At 39.3% G+C, this 20,688-nt stretch overlaps 1 protein-coding gene across 3 annotated transcripts in view; it reads right to left on the bottom strand.

The window, feature by feature from the left end:
- The window catches only part of man2a1 (mannosidase, alpha, class 2A, member 1), a 169,654-nt gene that overhangs the window by 134,505 nt on the left and 14,461 nt on the right, over nucleotides 1–20,688 (bottom strand). For all 3 annotated transcript variants that reach the window (XM_069892624.1, XM_069892634.1, XM_069892644.1), the window contains 3 exons: nucleotides 12,820–13,077; nucleotides 3,570–3,714; nucleotides 119–290 (listed from right to left, as the gene is read on the bottom strand). In XM_069892624.1, the coding sequence (XP_069748725.1) occupies nucleotides 119–290; nucleotides 3,570–3,714; nucleotides 12,820–13,077 (575 nt within the window). The remainder of the gene's footprint in view (nucleotides 1–118; nucleotides 291–3,569; nucleotides 3,715–12,819; nucleotides 13,078–20,688) is intronic.

Raw genomic sequence — 20,688 nt, 5'->3', positions numbered from 1 at the left:
TTCATATTTTTAATAAGGTATTGTCAATGTACAAAGGATAGAATTCCATATACAAAAATGGTGAAAAAAATTTAAGCATATTATAGCATTTAACCGACTTGTTTTGATAGCTGCAAACCTTTTGACAATGTCCTTCTTCTGTGCATCAATGCTAGCCCACCACTTCGAGAAGTATGAAATCTCCGACCAAATAAATTTTCTACGAACATCTTCTTGTAGCTTAATCACCATGTTATTCAGGATATGCTGAGTTTGATCTCTGTAGTAATCATCAAATGTTTTCAGCCAACCTATAATCATTTTAATAATGCAAATAATTAAACATATTATTAAATTCTGCTCACCCTCCCAATGGTTTACACATCTACTCCCGTATTTAGCAGTTCATAAAACTTACAGATGGATTCACATTAGTCAATCTCCTGTCTTGGAGAGCTATTTCTTGTCCACTATCAAAAGCAGATTATTTTACTCAGTTTAAGTATAATCACCATTCAATACAATCATGGTTTTCTCTCCATACCTTTTGATTTAGTAATAAGGGTCACATCCAGCTTGCTTTTGAGTATATCCAACAAACTTGCCATATCGATTTTTTGTAATGGAGAAATCTACAAGCCCACAACTCTTTGAGTGAAGAAGTGTCTCCTCATCTCAATCATATAACCATATACAGCACAGAACAGGCCAGTTTGGCCCTAATAGTCCATGCCAGAACAAATCCCCACCCTCCTAGTCCCACTGACCAGCACCTGGTCCATACCCCTCCAATCCTCTCCCCTCCATGTAATTATCCAGTCTTTCCTTAAATGTAAATAATGTCCTTGCTTTCAACCACCTCTGCCGGAAGCTTATTCCACATCCCAACCACCCTTTGCGTGAAGAAATTTCCCCTCATGTTCCCCTTATAATTTTCCCCCTGTAATCTCAAACCATAGCCTCTGGTTTGAATATCCCCCACTCTTAATTGGAAAAGCCTATCCACGTTGACTCTCTCTGTCCCTTTTAAAATCTTGAACACCTTCATCAAATCCCCCCTCAATCTTCTACGCTCCAGAGAAAAAAGCCCCAGGCTGCTCAACCTTTCTCTGTAACTCAAACCCTGACATCCTGTCAACATTCTCGTGAACCCTCTCTAAATGGCTTACCCCTTATCCTGAAGATTGAAATTGCTTGAGCTGGATTTCCCCACCATTGGAAACATTCTTCCTACATCTAACATGTCTAGTCCTGTTGGAATTTTATACACCTCAATGAGATCCCATATCATTTATCTAAATTCCAGTATATCGCTAGTTTATTTTCATAAGAGAGATGTGCCATCCCAGGGATCGCTGCAATGCTCAATAGCAAGAATGTCCTTTGTCAGATTAGGAGATCAAACTATGCACAATATTCAAGGTGTGGTGTCTCCAAGAATTTATACAACTGTAGTTAGGCCTCTATGCTTCTATATTTGAAACCATTCACAATAAAGGCCAACATGTCAAGTGCCTTCTTTACCACCTGCTGTATTCCAACCTTCAATGAGTGATGTACCCACCTTGATACCTTGGTCTTATTACATTTCCCCCTGTCCTATTTTGACATTGTTCATACAAAATAAACTGCCTGCCAGTTATTGCCTCCAAAGTGGCAATAACCTCATATTTATCTACATTTTACTGCATCTACCATGTATATAATACTCTCTTAATCTGTCCAAGTTATCCTGGAACCTCTATGAATCTTCCTCACAGCTCATACTGCCACCAGCGGAATGTCATGAACAAACATATATTATACTCAATTCCTTTGTTTAGATCATTAATATATATTTGTAAATAGTTGAAGTCCCAGCACTGAACCCTGTGGTACTCCACTAGCAATTGGCTGCAAATCTGAAAAGAACCCATGTATATTACCACTCTCTGCTTCCTGTCGCAACCAATTTTCCAACCTCTCAATACAATATCTCTGATGCTATATTCTCTAATTTTGCACACCAATATTTTGTGTGGGACCTTATCAAAATCCTTTGGAATGTCCAAATACATCATATCAACTGTTTCACTGTTGTTCCCTTTCCAGATGATTTGTCAAGCTTGATTTCCCTTTCACGCTGACTTGGACAAATCCTTTCATTCCTCTCTAAATGAACAGCAATGACATCTTTAATAAATGACTCCAGCATTTTCCCAACTATCAAACTCATGCTAATTGGTCAAAATTTCCCAGGATTTTCTCTCCCTCCTTTCTAAAAAAAAAAGGGTGTCAAATTAGGTACCCTCCATTCTGAAGGAAGTGATCCAGAACATAAAGATTATTAGAAAATAATCATTAATGCATCCATAATACTGACACCCATTTTTTCTTCTTAGCTTACTCCATATTTTAGTTTTCCACAATAGGTACTTACATTTGAAAGACATTAACAGAGTGATCAATTTAATCCCACTATGCCAGATAAAAGAAAATGAGTAAATGTATAATGGGGAGATTAAAAATGCAAAAAAAATTGGATACTGGCAACTCCTTCCTCTTCACACACAAACCCACAGTGCGCCTATTTCCAGTTTATGTGGATTTGAGGTATTGGAGCCAGTAAAAATATGCTCCAAAGTGGACGATCTGCATTTTTAATAAATTAATGAGATTGGTGGTTCAAAATTTAGCTATTTCGCATCCAATACCTACCACTTGGACTGACTGTAGACCAGGGAGTCAAAGCCATATGTTAGAGTATTTCCCTTCAGCCTTTTAAGGTAGTTTTTTTTATATTCATGGTTGGGCACACACACCTCCCACTCACTCCCATAATGCAGTAATTTACAACAAGATATCAATAAGATAGAAAGAGTGCAGAGAAGATTTACAAGAATGCTTCCTGGACTTCAGGAACGGAGTACAAGGAATGATTAAACTAGTTAGGACTTTATTTCCTGGAGCATAGAAGAATGAGGGGAGATTTGAAGGAGGTATTTAAAATTATGAGGGCGATGGACACAGTAAATGTAAATAGGCTTTTTCCACTGAGGGTAGGTGAAATACAAACCAGAGGAAATGGTTTAAGAGTAAAAGAGGAAACATTTAGGGGAACTTCTTCACACAGAGAGTGGTGGGAGTGTGGAATGAGCACCAGCTGAAGTGGTGAACTCTGGTTCAATTTTAATACTTAAGAAGAATTTGGACAGGTACATGGATGGGTGAGATATGGAGGGCTATGGACTGGGTGCAGGTCAGTAGGACTAGGCAAAAAAAATGGTTTGGCATAAACTAGAAGGGCCGAAGGGCATGTTTCTGTGCAGTAATTTTCTATGGTTCTAACTTTTGTTAAGTCAACAAAAAAAATTGTTCTGCAAGAGATCATAAGAATTATCACATCAGTTGAAAAAAGCAAGACAATTCCACTGTACTCCAAATATCTGAAGCAAAAGCATACTAGCAAATATCAGTCTTTCACATTTTCTCCTGAAAATTTAACACAAGTTAAAATATAAATGACTGATAATTAATTTTAAGAAACCAACATTCTAAACATTATTAAATTGTACTGCAAACACAAATCCATTAAAATACCCATTCCTCACCAGGATCATTGTGCGAATGAGGCACAACAAAGACCTGCAATGGGTCATCATCCCACTCATCTTCACTGTAAGTGATGTCAAAGCCCTGTTTCCAAACTCCACCATCTGGGTTGTCAAAAGGTAAAATGTTGTAGATATCCAACATCTGAAAAATATCAAAATATCAGAAATAATTAGATATTAATTAGCAAAGCCAAATTCCTACGCCCCACCACTCCCCCACAAATATGTAATTTCAGGATGGAATTGAGTAAAAAAAAATTTTGATTGTGAAAGTAGATTTTGCACGAACAAAATACATATTACTTCATAAAAACCATGAAAAACATTTCCACTGCTATTCAAAATGTAAATATACATTCAATAAAATTCCAAGGAGGGATCACAGTAGATTAAACAGTGCCAAGGTAGAATAGTCAGAATGACAACAGGGACAGTGGGGTGTTCAGTGAGAATTCAGGGATACTTGCCACCTCCCAGATAGCTACACCTGCACAGTGTGCCTTGAGATGCAGCTTCTTAAAGACTGCATTAGGGAACTGGAGCTGCAGCTTGATGACCTTCGGCTAGTAAAAGAGAATTAGTTAACAGATAAGAGCTATAGGAAGGCAGTCACATCAAAGCTGCAGGAAGCAAGAATTTGGGTGAATGTCAGGAGAAAGAAAGGAAAAGCAAGCTATGAGGTAGTGTAGAGTACCCCTGTGGCCATTCTCCTCATTCTCCTGCCTTGGATACTGCTTTTTTGGGGGGTGGGGGGGGGATGACTACCAGGCAAAGCCACAGTGACTGGATCTCTGGTACTGAGTCAGGTCCTGTGGCTTAGAAAGGAAGGAGGAAGAAAAGAAGAGTGATTGTGATAGGGGATTCAATAATTTGAGCAGCAGACAGGAGATTTCATGGATTTGAAAGAGACGTCCAGAAGGTTTTTCTCTCCCAGGTACCAGACTCAGGGAAGTCTTGGATCAGGTCCATGGCATTCCAAGCAAAAGGTTGTGGTACATATCAATGGCATAGGTGGGAAATGAGATGTGGTCCTGAATAGGGAGCTAAGTAGGAAACTGAAAGACAGGACCTTAAGGATAGTCATCTCAAGATTGCCTGCTGGCTGTGCCATGTACCAGTGATGGTAAGAATAGGATTATACGCCAGATGAATATGTGGCTGCATAATTTGTGCTAGGGTCAGGGTTTCAGGTTTCTTGATCATTGGGATCTCTCTGGGAAGATACAATCTCTCCAAAAGGGACAGGTTACACCTGAACTGGAAGGGGACCAATATCCTGGCAGAGAGATTTGCTAGAGCTGTGGGAAAGGTTTAAACTAGTTTAGCAGGGGAATGGGAAACAGAATGATGGGGCAGATAATAGAGCAGATGATACAGGTACACAATCCTTTATCCAGAACCCTTGGGGGACAGAGTGTTCCGAATTTTGGATTTTTCTGGATTTCAGAACAAAAGCCATCTGCCCCAGATTTAAGCCCACCTGAATTGCACTGCCAAATCCACCCCCTTCCAGTCATGCTGGTGTATCTCTCCCCCTCACCCACCCGAGTTGCGCTGTCGTCTCTCCCCCCCTACCCGAGTCGCGCTGCCATCTCTCCTCCCCCCCCCCACCCACCCGAGTCACGCTGCCATCTCACTCTCTCTCTCTCTCTCTCTCCTCCTCTGCTGTACCAGCACCAGGAAAAAAAAATGCCAGATTTTGGAGCTTTCTGGATTTTAAATGTCCCGATAAAGGATTGTGTACCAGTACAAAGATTGATGCAATGTGTAGTGAGATTGTGAGGTAGGACAGAAAGTAGAGGAGCATAAATGTAGTCAGTTGGAAGGATAAAAAGCATTTATTTCAATGCAAGTAGCATCAAAAATAAGGGAGATGAACTTACAGCATGGACCTGCTCATAGAATTATGATGTTGTGGCCATTGCAGATACTTGGCTGATGCAAGGACAGGATTGGGTAATGTAGGTATCAGAGTTTAGATGTTTCAATAGGGATAGGAAAGGAGGTAAAAGAGGATGGTGGGTGGGAGGGGGGTGGGGAGAGTAGCATTACTAATCAAGAATACTATCACAACTGCAGAGGAGGAGAATATTGTGAAGGAATTGTCAACTGCAGGAGTGGCCAAACTATGGTCCCGGGCCAACTCCAGCCCATTGGCCATCTTTAAGTGGCCAAGGGTGAATTTTAAAAATAAAATGAAATATGACCCATTAGGATATTATCTCTAATAATATATTTCACTGCATGTTTCAGCTTTAGATGTAGCTCCCATTTTGAACAACTACTAGACTGACCCCTGAAATGTTCCTCATTCCTCAATCACTGTAATGTGATGCTGAAAAGGATGCATAAGGAGCACCTGAGAATGGAAAAATGCAAGAAGAGGGCCAGAACTGCTGTTTATTGGCCAAGGATAAATGCTAACATTGATAGGTTGGTTTCAAGCTGTGAGACCTGTTTGAAACCTCATGCAAACCAGACAATGGAACCCGCAATAGTAATGGACTTCCAGCAGAACCATAACAAGAAGTTGGGTCTGATTTGTTCCATATTGATGGAAAGAATTACTTGCTAGTTATTGACTATCTATCAAACTATCCGGAGATAGCGCTGCTTCCTAACATGTCTGCTGCTTGTGCGATTAAATATATGAAATCGATCTTTGCAAGACATAGAATTCTTCAGATTGTCTACAATGACAATGCTACAGTTGTAGAGAATTCCAGAACTTTGCAGAAGAGTATGATTTTCGACGTGTAACCAGTCAAATGGTAAAGCAGAGAAAGGAGTTCACATAGTTAAACAGTTGCTCAAAAAACCACAAGACAGTGGTTCAGATCCTTATCTAGCCCTATTGAGTTGGAGCATGGCAGGTTAAAGGATATGTTTATATATATTCTGTTGTAAATATTTTTGAGGGAATTTTTTTTATGTTTTCTTAAGAGAAGTTGGGAATAATTTAGAAGTAATATTTTAATTTTAATTAGTAGATTATAGTATGATATTGAGTCTTGAGTGCCTTTGGAGTAACTTTTATTTTATTATTTTTTAATTATTTAATTTTTTAAATTATTCTTTTTTTATTTAATATTAGGGAGGAGGGAAGGGGATTAACACATAATGAAATGTATAATAGATTAATATCTGATGTATTTACTTATGTTGGATATTCTTTCAGGAATATCTATATATGACAATGTGTTACAAATAATATTTTGGGATTTTTTTGGGAATAATTCAAAATCAAGATATGAATTATTGAAGATATATATGTATGCCATTGAGTTACGAACAGTGTTTTTGTAGAAATTTTTTAAATTATTTTATTTAGTTATTATTTGGTTTTTTTTTGTGTATTGGGGGGATTAAAAATACAATGCAATGTATAAATGATGAATAATTGATGTAATTATTTTCAATGTTACTTGCAATGTAGATGAAAACACTAAATAAAAAGATCCACATGTGCTATCAAAGCACGTGACAGACTGAATCTCTAAAGGAAAAAGAACTGCACAATTCATGTTTGTGCTGGTGATGTTTGTTTACATTTGTGTTGAACTTTAAGTTGAATACTATATTAGCGTGTCATGTTGTTAGATTAAATATCTCACGGAAAGGGGATGTAATGATAGGGTGCTAATAATCTTGACCACTAGAGGGAATCTGAGATGAGTTGTTGCAGCAAGGACTAGATTCAAAATGGATGCCTCCTTGAGGGCATGAGTTCTAAAGCTAACAAAGTATAGAACCTACACAGGTGTCTGTAAAAAATATCCACACATTATCAAAGCACTGTCAGGCTGAATCTCTAAAAGAACAAAAAAACATGCACACTTAAAAGTTTGTGCTGTTGATGTTTGTGCTGAACTTTACATTGAAATGAATTCTGTATTAGTTTGTCATGTTGTTAGATTAAACATCTTAAGGAAAGGGGATGTAGTGACAGAGTGCTAGTGATACTCCTGACCACTAGAGGGAGTCAGGCATGAATGTTGCAGTTCAAACTCGAATCAAGATGTACAGAACATGGCTGCTCCACAGAGTCATAGAAGTCAAAGAAATAGAGGAATAATGAAGGATCAACAATATACTTCTAAGTCAATATGGTGTGGATTTTGGAGGGGAAACAGAAAGAAGAGATTGTGGATTTGTGAGCCCTTATTGAAATAATATGGATGATTTAACTGTAGTGCTTTTTGTTAACAGTTCACATTGCAGCCAAAGTAGAGGAAAGAATGCCTAGAATGTTGGCTGGGGTGCCACACAAGTGGGCTACTTTGTGTTGGATGGTGTCATGCTTATTTTCTCTTTGGCTTGGCTTCGCGGACGAAGATTTATGGAGGGGGTAAATGTCCACGTCAGCTGCAGGCTCGTTTGTGGCTGACAAGTCCGATGGAGGACAGGCAGACACGGTTGCAGCGGTTGAAGGGGAAAATTGGTTGATTGGGGTTGGGTGTTGGGTTTTTCCTCCTGTGCCTTTTGTCAGTGAGGTGTGCTCTGCGGTCTTCTTCAAAGGAGGTTGCTGCCCGCCGAACTGTGAGGCGCCAAGATGCACGGTTTGAGGTGATATCAGCCCACTGGCGGTGGTCAATGTGGCAGGCACCAAGAGATTTCTTTAGGCAGTCCTTGTACCTTTTCTTTGGTGCACCTCTGTCACGGTGGCCAGTGGAGAGCTCGCCATACAACACGATCTTGGGAAGGCGATGGTCCTCCATTCTGGAGACGTGACCCACCCAGCGCAGCTGGATCTTCAGCAGCGTGGACTCGATGCTGTCGACCTCTGCCATCTCGAGTACTTCGACGTTAGGGATGAAGGCGCTCCAATGAATGTTGAGGATGGAGCGGAGACAACGCTGGTGGAAGCATTCTAGGAGCCATAGGTGATGCCGGTAGAGGACCCATGATTCGGAGCCGAACAGGAGTGTGGGTATGACAACAGCTCTGTATACGCTTATCTTTGTGAGGTTTTTCAGTTGGTTATTTTTCCAGACTCTTTTGTGTAGTCTTCCAAAGGCGCTATTTGCCTTGGCGAGTCTGTTGTCTATCTCGTTGTCGATCCTTGCATCTGATGAAATGGTGCAGCTGAGATAGGTAAACTGGTTGACCGTTTTGAGTTTTGTGTGCCCGATGGAGATGTTGGGGGGGGGGCTGGTAGTCATGGTGGGGAGCTGGCTGATGGAGGACCTCAGTTTTCTTCAGGCTGACTTCCAGGCCAAACATTTTGGCAGTTTCCGCACACAGGACGTCAAGCGCTGAAGAGCTGGCATGCTTATAGACTTGTTAGAAATGCGTATCACCAGGCAAGTGAACAAAAGATCTTAATGGTATTTACTTGTGCCTTTTACTGAACCAAAAGGCTTTGGGTGTGAGGAAGTGAGTCATTCGCTAGAAGATAGCCAGTCCTTGTCAGCACTAGGTTTATTTGGCAGGTACAGGTGGCTTTTGTCAATAATAACTCCCAGGACATTGATGGCAAGGAACACAGTGATGACAAGGCCATTGAAAATCAAAGGCAGATGGTTTAATTCTCTCTTGTTGGTGATGGTCATTGCCTGGCACTTCAGTAGCAAGAACATTACTTGTCACCTATTAGCACATGCTTGAAAGATGTCAAGGCTTTAGTGTATACAGACGTGGATATTTTATGAAGAGTTGCAAGTAGAAATGAACATCGCACCATCAAAGGATATCCTCACTTCTGACCTAATGATGGAAAGTCATTGATGAAGCAGCAGAATATGGCTAAGTCCACGTTTTGACCTCAATGCTTGTTATTAATCACTCACATGCTATACTCAACCATCACGGAGGATATAGATATTCTTGGTACCACCTCCTCCTCTTTGTCACAACATTCACCAGTCGATGACAAAACTACAGATTTGTTAAGCTGATTAGTTGCTTATATGATTAATTAGCTGTCCCAAATGAAAGGAAACAGAGAATGCCGTAAATAATTAGAACAGCTGAGGAGAAAAACAAAGAGGACGTAGCAACTGTGTCGCAGTGTGAAATGAAGAACGAGAAAATAATCAGACATAGTCCAGTCAAAGTTCGGTAAAGATCATTTACTCAAACAGTCACACACAGCTTTTGAAAACCCCGTGCGTTCTGTGACAGAGTATATAGATATGTTTTTGGGAGATAAATTGGGAAAGGTTTGTTAGAGTAGGTTACATAGAAACACTTTAAAATGCTGGAACACTGTCCCATGCTAGACATATGGGCTCCACAGCTTTTGCAAGAGCTTTGAAGAGTGCTCAAGAGACTTCACTAATGGATTGTTGTTTACAAAAGCAACAAATGAAAGATCCTTTTGGAGTCACACATTGTCTGGGAGAGAATTTGTTGTTCTAAGACAGTCATGTGGTTTTGTGAGCAGAGAGAGTCAAACAGGCATTCTCTCAGAGGGAGAGAGAGATTTCTTCTACAATGATACAACCAGCAGAAGCAGCTAGAACTGGAACAGGACAAGTTGGCAAGCTTGTGGAAAGCCTCATTGGAAGACAGCTTGGTCAAAGCCCTTATGGTTCATGCAAGAGGAGAGGCTGTCTAATGTTTCACTTGGAATAAGAAAAACAAAAAGGAACTCGATGGTGACTTAAAAGAACCCTGAAGGGGCAGGTTTCATCAGCAAGACACTGAAGTGGCTGATGGAAATACATCAGTTGTGGATGTCCTGGAACAACAAATCTCTCTCTGAAAACTGACAAGAACCTTCCTGAGTGGTAACCATTTACCTTTCAAGCACCAAAGCCTGGTGAACTTTATAAATGTTAAATTCTGTGCACAGTATAAGAATTGCCTGCAACCAGTGAACTTGGAGGAATGAAAAGTGAGATTGGACTGTGAACCAAAGAACTTTTCGGAACTTGCACACACATTACATGCATGTGCACTTAGAATTAGAAGGGGGTTAAGTTAAAGTATGATACTATTTGCATGTTTAAAGATAATTAAAAGCAATTTTTGTTTAAGTAACCATTTGTCTTGGTGAATATCTATTGCTACTGGGTTTTTGGGTCCTCTGGGCTCATAACATTTTCAAATGATGTCATTGCATTGTGACTTCATGATGTCACTCAGAACCTCCTAAGTCAGTTCAATTAAGCCTCTGGTGAGCCGCTATGTGCCGCCCCCCCCCCCCACAAGAACTAGCGATAGGAGGCCAAAACTCTTGTGCCATTACTGTCCACCACTCTTGGGCAGTCACCTGCGCCTTCGCATCGGGGGTCGTGGCAAAGGCCAATCAAGGTTGAGATGAGTGGGTTTTAGTCGGTCAATCATAAGTGCCTCTGTATGCCCACCAATGTCCTGTGCACAAGTTATATGATTGTTTCATAGCATTCTGAAGAGCCCCTCATACGTCCTCTGTAGGGGTGGTCAGTGTACACAAACTCAAACTCATAGTCCCAGAGTTGTTTGGGATGAAAGGTGTTCTTGTTCCATGCCTTGATGTGGGAACTGGGGCAAACTTTCCAAGCCATTCCTGCAGACTGTCTAAGATTTTAGTCAGTGGCACCTCCTGTCTGTGTGCTGTGGGCACAAACTCCCCAGGTACAATGAGCAGGGTGCCCAAAGGAGGAAGGACACTAACCTCTGCACCCATCACAACTAGAAATTTGCACTCGGAAAGTTCATCCCAGATGTAGAGTAGGCTGTTACGGTGGCCATTAGCTATGTGGCATTTTCTACATTCTCTGCATTCCTTCAAAATCCCAAAGACATGGATGGCATGTTAATTGCCCTTAGTGGGAAAGGAGAGATTGAGAGGAATTGATGAGAATGATGGTAAAATTATATAGACTTGAAATTGATTGAATTTTTTTTAATGGGCTGAAGGGCCTTTTCCTATTTTCTATGACTGAATGGCTTATGCAGGACATTTATGGGTCAAATGTATAGGGAATGATTTTATCATGTTTACTTTTAGTGTTTAAGTTGATATTCAGTAATCTGTCCAGTTTTGTTATTCTTCAATTTTAAGAGAATAGTTAAAATATAATTGAGTGGCTATCTCATAGGGTAACAAAGTTTCAAACATTTTGTTGTGGATTGTCAAATTATAAGCAGGATTAGGTAAGGTTGACAATTTCCTCCCTTGAAGGATATGATTGAACCAGATAGGTTTGTACAATAATTTGACAGCTTTGGTATCATCAGTACATTTTTTATTAAAAAGTGGACCAAAACAATTTTCAGGGAAAATATCTATTTCTGCACATCAGGTGGTTAAAAACTACTTAATCACCTTTAAACGATCATGATTCTAAAACTTACAAGACTCTGATGAAACATATTGAATAACTTTTGTTATCCAATGAGGTTCTCTTGTCACAATAGCATGTTGTTAAGTGCAGAAATCATAGGTATAGCTATGGGCAAGTTTTAAATCTTTGCTGTTCTCTTTGTTGTTTTTAATATTTTAGTTAAAAAATTTTAGACCATGGATATAGTCAAATACAAAATTAAAAAATACAAATACATGACGGTTGTAACCCAAACCCTCCAAACTCCCATCCATCCAAAGGACCCCAAAGGAAAATGTGTGAGAAGAGGAAAGAAAGAAAGATAGAGTTGAAAAATAAGAAAAGTTGCTGGAAAGCACCTTCACTCCACAGATTTCAATTCGTTATTTAACTCGTCTTCATCTTTGGAGAAGGTTAACATGGACTCGAGGGCTGGAAGAAACTCAACTATAGATTTATACCTGAGATCTGTAAATATGGTCTCCATATTTGCAAAAATATGTCATACTTATTTCTTAGGTTCTAAGTAATTTTCTCAAGGGGAACACAGCTATGCGTTTCTGCATTCCAGTATGCCATACCTAAATGGGAGTCAGACTTCCAAGTAACTGCAATACACTTTCAGGCCACTGCCAATACAATTTTAATACATTATTGAGATATTGATATTGAGATCATTTCAATTTATTAAATTTTCCTCTAATTCAGAGAAGTCTGCATTATTTCAAAGTTCTTAGGCCATTTTTGCAAATTCATTTAATAAGTAGAACAAGCCAATTTTGCCTCAAATTCTGCACAATTTATTTTTAGTTAATCACGTATTTTTTCAACAGTTTAGAAAGAGAAACATTAAAAATAGTTAATAATGAATCTTTTTCCAGCTTCTAATCAGTTTGATGGGTTCGCCATAGACATTATTCATTTGCAACCAGTTAAAGTCGATACTTCACTTGAAACATTTCATTTATTTTTCCATTACACAGAATGCCACTTACTTGTATGTTTGATGCTTCTGTGGAAGCCTTTGAGGCAAACTGGCAATCTTCTGGTGAAATGGAAATAACTGAAGAGGCCCCAAAGTATTTAGAGGCAAATTGTTGACTTGAATTTGAGGCTTCAATGGCTCCTTGACTGTCTTTCACAGATTTACTCAAATTAATAACAGAGTCTCTGATATTTGAAATTATTTCATTGTTTTCAGCTAATAGGCGTTCTAGGTGGTCGATTTTTTCATGTAATATTGTAAGTTGCCCCTGAAACAAATGAAATAAAGCTTAAATTAATAAATTCTTCACATCGTTAAAGTAGAAAGTGTCATTTGATACAATTCAGATTCAAACTCAGTGTTTCACTTATCCCTTTGTTTCTACATTTCCCAGTAATCACCCACTTACTTTATATTCTAACAATTCTTCCAAGGACAACTTTATCTTTAAATAATGGCAGGTTTTGATTAATAAATTTCTGCCAATCTCCTAAAATTAGTAAAGAATCTTGTGTCTGCACATTATTTAATTTCAAAATGGGCAGCACAATTAGCTTAGTGGTAAATCTATTACTGCGCCAGTGACCTGGGATTGAATCTGCCATTTTCTGTAAGGAATTTGTACATTCTCCCGGTGTCTGTGTGGGTTTCCTCTGGGTACTCTGGTTTCCCCCACACATTCCAAAGACGTATAGTTAATGGATTGATTGACCACATGGGCAACATAGGCTTATGGGACAAAATACTTTTAAAAATTAAATATTTAAATAATTTATCTCAATATTATCTAATTACAACCAGATTAAAAGGAATTGTCCCCTGCAACCATGTCTGCCACAAACGAGCCTGCAGCTGACGTGGACATTTACCCCTCCATAAATCTTCGTCCGCGAAGCCAAGCCAAAGAAGAAGAAAAGGAGTTAACAATGTAACTGACCATTCACTTTTTTCACTCTCCAAAAATAATTCAAAAATGTTTGCCTTCAATACCAATTTAGTAAATAAGGAAGCTTGCAGAATGGCGCCAACCAGTACGGCAGTATCTGTGGCTGAGGGAACAAAATTGACTTTAAATATCAGGCTAATACCTTTTTATCAGAACTCAGCCTGACAAGCTTTGTTTCATCATCCTCCACAAATTCTCCAGAACCAGTGAAGTATTTCCAGCATTTTGGGTTTTTTTTTTAAATAAATGGAGATTTACAGCATCTGAACTATTTTCCTTTTGAATTGCATGCTAAATTGAGAATTGCTTCTCTTGATTTGATATATATCATTCCATCATAGGTTGCAGATTTTTAAAATAATCCTAATCCTTGATACAAGTATTACCTCCAGACAATCATGGTCTCATATTTCTCTCTACACATTTAAAAGAACAAAATGCTAGAGAAGCTCAGCAGGTCGAACCATGTCCATTAAGTAGCAAAGACCAAGATTCACAACCGACATTTCAGGCTTGAGCCCTTCATCAAAGTATGAGAAAGTGCCAGCCAGCGTCCGAGGGCGCAAGGGAGATTGGCAAGGCAGGAGACGATAGGTAGAGAAAGGAGGGAGGGGACAGCAGCAATGAGGCAGGTGGGAGAATGGTAGAGCTGGGTGGGGATCTTGGCCTTTGCTACCTGAAGGACACGGTTTGACCTACTGAGCTTCACCAGCAGTTGTGTTTTTACTTCAACCACGATGTCCACAGAATTTTGTGATTCACTTCTCTACATGCTGAAAAACAGTTTGACAATACTCACTGGGTTTCATTTCCTCTTAAATGTAGGCAAACCAAAATTCATGGATTATTAGCTTTGTTTAAAATAACATGCATTTAGGCCCCAAAATGTAGAAGAAATACAAGATACTAATGCTGAAAATCTGAACCAATCTGATTCTGAACCAGTTTGTTGATCTTCTCACTGTTGCTTAACATCAGTAATTTCCAGATCCTAACAAAGAAGAGCATCTGAAACTGAGAAAGGGATATCTATGCCACTGACATCACAATATTTTTGTAAAAATATTTATGTGAAATTAATGAGATGCACTTTCAATTTTCCATTAAATGCAAAATCAGGGTCTAGGTATTTTGTACTTTGATGAAAGAAATTGGTTTTCAAAACCATATAAAGTCTTTGAGACCTTCTGCTGCTTTTGTCACAAAAAAGCTATTCTTTCTTAAAAGTTGTCAAAAAGATAATTTTTTTTATAATTAATTTCTTGAGTAATGGCAAGTACTTCATAATGATTCAGACACTATATTGGTAAAATCAACAATAACGAAGACAAGACAAAGAAGATGATTGTGGGTGTCAGGAGGACGAAGGTCGACCACTCTCCATTACTCGTCTATGGTGCTTTTTACATAGCCACTTTATTCCAAGACATTTGTGGCTTCTTTTTTATATAAACGCTATGCCTTCTGTGTAAAAGGCACCAACATGGAATGAGGAGTGGGGGTCATTCCAGTCCCACATTTTTTTTTTAAGCATAGGTAGTAACAGGGCTGGAATGCAGTCTGTGTAAAAGGGCAATCCTGCATTCCGGGACCAACTCGGGTAAGGAATACGACGTTGTGATGACACATAATGTGTGTGACCTATCAGCGGGAAATTTGAACATTTTAAAAGCAGCACATAGGAGTCAGCATCGAACCGTTACAATGTCTGCAAATTGAGGGGGATAAAGAAATCCCCAAGCTCCTTACCCTCCAAGCAGAGGACAAGATTAAATGACATATTATGGGAATGGTAAAGGATGGCCCGATACTGGAAAGACTGGCACGAAAACTTATAACCGCAGATTTGATCGGAACAAGGCATAGGTGACAAGCAAGTTGAAAAGCCTGTGATAAAAATACCATCATGTGAAGGACCATTACAGCAGGAATGGTAGAGGACATTTGGACTGGCTATATTTTGATCTGTGCTATTTCATTTGGGGCACAATTCACACTGCAAACCTGGTTGCTCTTCTGAGTAACACCTTCCCCTGAGACGGATCCAGCTGCGCCTCCTTCCTTCAGCAGCAGTCCTGTTACAGGAGTGCCTAGTTGCATGGACCCAGAGGCAGTAATAAAAAGGGTGAATCTGTGCCTCACAATCGACCAGGTAAAACTTTTTTTCATGATTAACATTTTTCTTGTGTTTTCGTCAGTGTTTGCCCATAAAGAGGGGACTCGCTAATTTTGCTTGTTTTCTATTGTTCTCTAGGATGCCAGCAGGCGCATAAAAAGCAGAGACCAAAACCAAGCCCAAGTAGTGACAAAGGAGATGAAGGACATGTTACTGTGAGGAGTGGAGAAGGTGCATTTTCAATTGGAAGTGCAAAAGGCAGCTGGAAGTGGTGCAGGAGGCAGAGATGGCAGCACGGGAGGACGATAGACGTGGCTGGGCAGATGAAATGAATGAGTTTGGCAACACATTTAAGAACATTCAGTGTGAGGTGCAAAACCATGATTACACTGATGGCATCTCCTGCTCAACTGCACCAAACTGCCACACGACAGTACCGTACTCCTGCATCCCAAAGCAGAATGACAGCATCCATTACACCAACAAGGAATAGGAGTAATTTCAACCACCTTCTTCCTCCAGCTGCTGGAGTGATGTGACAGTTGTCCACAATGGGTTGCACCTTATTAATTTTGAACATGGTTTTTAGTGTTTTGTTTATTTACACAGTTGTAAATAGTTATAGGTCATTGAATTAAACCATTTTATTGTGGTTTACATTTCCTGTTCACAGCAATTCTCTGGCATGTGCGATATACATTTACTAAAAATAGTTATTTGTTTGCTTAATTTTCTTACAGAAGGGACATAATTGCTTCACAGATCACCTGGTGACTGCGAGCTTGTGTACCCTGATAAGCAACTCGATCAGGTTCCTCGGGGAGATTGGGTAGCTCAGTGTTCCGCTCTGGCAAAGGTGTTCCTTGTTGATTTCACATATATTGTGTAGAACACAAAATGTAACAACAATGTCTGATACAAAAGTGGTACAAATATCAAGTCACTTGGCCATGCACCTCCAACGGCCTTTTGAGACTTCCAAAAGCATTTTCTACCACCATCCTTGTTGAGCTCAAATGGTAGTTAAAGCTTTGCTGATGTTGATCGAGTGCATGGTAGGTAATGAACCCCCTCATCAGCCACTTCCTGAGAGGGGTAAGCTGGGTCTCCGATTAGATGCACGGGGATTTCCACTCCGTTAACAGTTCTGAATTTCTGTGGGCAGAGCAATGTAGATGTATAAGTACTTTATGCAACCTCTGAGATCACAAACAATCATTTCATTAATGTTTTCTAGTGGCTGCTTTACAATAGGATAGAACCTGACCTTTGAACTTTTCAAGTTTTATTTGAAGTAGAGTTAGTTAGCCATTCCTTCAGTTTGACATATATACATATCACTCTTATTGTATCCAGTGTGGTTACAATTGAAAAAAAAAACATGATTGATTTATTGATTGATTCAGACATGCAATGGAGCATATAAACTTACTTCACGTGGGAAGAGGTACCTGCCTTGAACTTCGGCCTTTCTGTAGATGGGTGAGTTGACTAAAACTCGAGCATCATGCGTGTGACCAGGCCAACTCACATATATATCTTTAAAGCTGGAAAAACAAAAAGTCTGTGTTTAGATTAGCATATGAAGCACATTAATTGATAAAGACAAATAATTGTAACTCAGGCCATGATTCTTACCAGTGGTTGTGGTCTATAACAGCTTGAAGAACAATGGAGTGCCACCCTCTCTGATTGTAGTAGGCTGGTGCATTCTTATGGTGGGGGGTGATGATGGGAAGAGTGTGCAATTGATGGCACCAGCACACATTGGATACCCCCATACTGCATATCTGTCCACTGTCTCCTGAAGATGTGCACCACTCGGCAGGTCAACAAAACGTTTAAAAAGGGCTCTCTTCAATGCTCCAATAAATTCGCGCGCGCACGCACAATACAACTAATGGATGGATATTCACATGGGGCAGCATACCACCACAAAGCAAATGGCAAGTCTAAGCTGAAGTTCCAGAGGCTGTTGCCAGTTTGTTGTCTTGCACCTCAGTTGTGGCTCAACGAGTTCCAATATAAAGTCAAAAGTGTTCCGAGACACAAGGAAATGACCCCGCCACTCATCTTCATCAAAATTGTTGAGCACGTTAAACCAAAGCACAGGCCCTTGTGGTCTCTCTCTCACATGTTTCTATATGTGACCAATGCAAATCGACTCACAAGAATTAACATCTCTGACTACAGCGTCTAAGGTCCGTGCACCTTTCTGCCTCAAACAGGTCTCTGGTTCTCTTCAATTTCACTTTCAATGTATTTCTGATTGCATGAACATGTTGCCTACACAAATCCGTCCATCTATGCATTATAAAGTTGTGTATGATGCACAGCAAATTTGCTTATGTTTGAAGAGTGGTATAAATGTTCATGGCTAGTAGCATAAGCACATCAAGTTCAACCGCCATTTTTGTGTAGAAATACATGTTCAACGTGCATGTTTTTCATCACACTAGACACCAATGCTGTTGAGTTACACATCCAGCTTCTTTTGCTCTCGGAATGCCGGCTTGCTGTGCAAAAAAACCACTGACCCGACATAATGCAGGCTTTGTTCGGTTCAGTGTCAACAACCAAAGCTGGCTTAATGCCGGATCTTCCTTACAGGAAGATCACAGGATTTCTGTATAAAAAGCATAAATGGCTCAGTTGTGGAGAACACAAAGTTCCTTGGTGTGCCCAATCTTGAACCTGCAACATCTTATCATTAATCAGTAAGGAGCCACAGTGCCGACACATCCCAAGGAGATTGAGGAGGTAAGACAACTGGCTCCACATCTTGACAGCATTTTATAGGAGCATAATTAACATTTCTTCACACAGGTTGCAAGACTGATGAAGAGTAAACAGAGTAAATCATCCCAAAATATATATACACATATACACATATACACATATACACATATACACATATACACATATACACATATATACATATATACATAAAATTATATTTATGTAATTTTGTGATTGTTATGTACTGTATATTGTGTATGTGCATCCATTGTGGTCTGGAGAAACACAATTATGTCAGGTTGTATATGTACAGTCAGATGACAATAAACTTGAATTTGAAATTTAAATGTCTTTTGCACAAAGTGCTTCTTAATTTTATTCTTGAAAAGGCTTGATAATATTTATACTTTACTTTTGTGTCACAAATTACCAATAATGAAAAGTTCTAACAACTTAAACTCCTTGCAAAATTTCAGTTCACTTTTAAGCAAGATCCTTGCTATTGCGAGCCTATTATTGATGCCTTCATCAATATCTCAGCTTTGATGGAACCATGAACAAAGTGAAAACAACTTCTCCTTCCCTTCTCCTTCCCAAACCCTTCAGCTCCCTGTCCAGATATATCTCCTGTAACTTGCTTCACCCAGTGGTAGAAAAGTAAATCTAAACAGCAAATCATATTTTGAAATACATCCTTAGTCTTCTGAAAATTGCTAATCCACTGAGCACCTGAATTTATTCCAACCATTCTTGGCTCTCATTTAAAATCAACATCCACTTGCATATTACAATCTTTAAAAAAAACACAAGGGCTGAAAATACAAAAACAAAAATTGCTAAAAATCCTTTGTAAATCTGTCAGCATCTACAGAGAAAGAAATAATGTTTCAGGTTAATGGCTGTTCATCAGAAATAATGTTTCAGGTTAATGGCTGTTCATCAGAAATGAGAAATGTTAAAGATAAAAGGAAATTTAAGATGGAGAGCCAAGGGCAAGGGGATGAGAGAACAAAGGGCTGCTAAAGGGCACAAGACAGGAATAACTAAATGTCAAAATGGATGACAATGGAATTTAAAAGAAAGGTAAAATAATTGGAGCAAAAGAAAGGATTCCTTTATACATCCACTTCTTTGGTCAACAGAAAATACTGTGGGTGGCCTGGTGAAGAATTTGTTTGATGGAGTGTTGGTATCTTTTGCTATTTAACAATATTGAAACACATCTGAAATTTTAAATTATTCCTCCCAAAAGTAATCCTTCTTTTAGTTTGTAAAGCATTATTTAATTTCCACTGAAACAAACTTTTCAAATGAGAGTAAAACAGCAGAGAGGCCCTTCAGCCCTCTTATATTCATGTAAAGAAAATTACACATTGATATTAATCATATAGTAATTCCAATTGTATCCTCCCCATAATTCCAACTCCCCTAGATTCTGTCAAATTCCCCAAATATCAGTACTTAGACCATTGTCTTTTTTATTTTAAAAAGTACATAAATTGGGATACAGAGTAAAATTTCAAAATTTGCAAATGATACCTAAGCTGGCACATAACAACAAGACATGATTGCAACAGCATAACTTGCAGAATGGGGTAAAGAGAGGTAGATGAAACTGAATAAAGATCTGCTTGGTGATGTAATTTGCTAGAAAGGACAAGGAGAGACAATATCAACAAAGATAGAATGCTAAAGAACTTGCAGGGACACAATTCTCGCTTTTACATACACAGGTCTTTGAAGGTGGCAGATCTTAAAAGTGTTCCGAGTATGGGAATTTAGACATAAATAAAGATAAAAAGCACCTCAGGGCTATGTGTTCAGCTCGCTCCATGCTAATGAGCCACGACTCCACTGCCATATCCAGCTCCAACAGTGGTTGGCCTCATCAACAAGGAGTCACACTACAGAGAAGAGGTGGAAAATCTTGTAAAATGATGAGAGTAACAACCCAAGTCTCAAAGTGGACAATCATTGAGGACCCTTTCCGTCCTACACACATCATCTGCAGCTGCTCCCATTAGGAAAGAAATACAGAAGTATCAGAGCCAGCACATCAGGCTGAGGAACAGCTTCTT

The sequence above is a fragment of the Narcine bancroftii genome, chromosome 1, assembly GCF_036971445.1.
Source record: "Narcine bancroftii isolate sNarBan1 chromosome 1, sNarBan1.hap1, whole genome shotgun sequence".
Taxonomy (NCBI): Eukaryota; Metazoa; Chordata; class Chondrichthyes; order Torpediniformes; family Narcinidae; genus Narcine; species Narcine bancroftii.
This window is presented reverse-complemented; position numbering and strand designations above follow the sequence as displayed.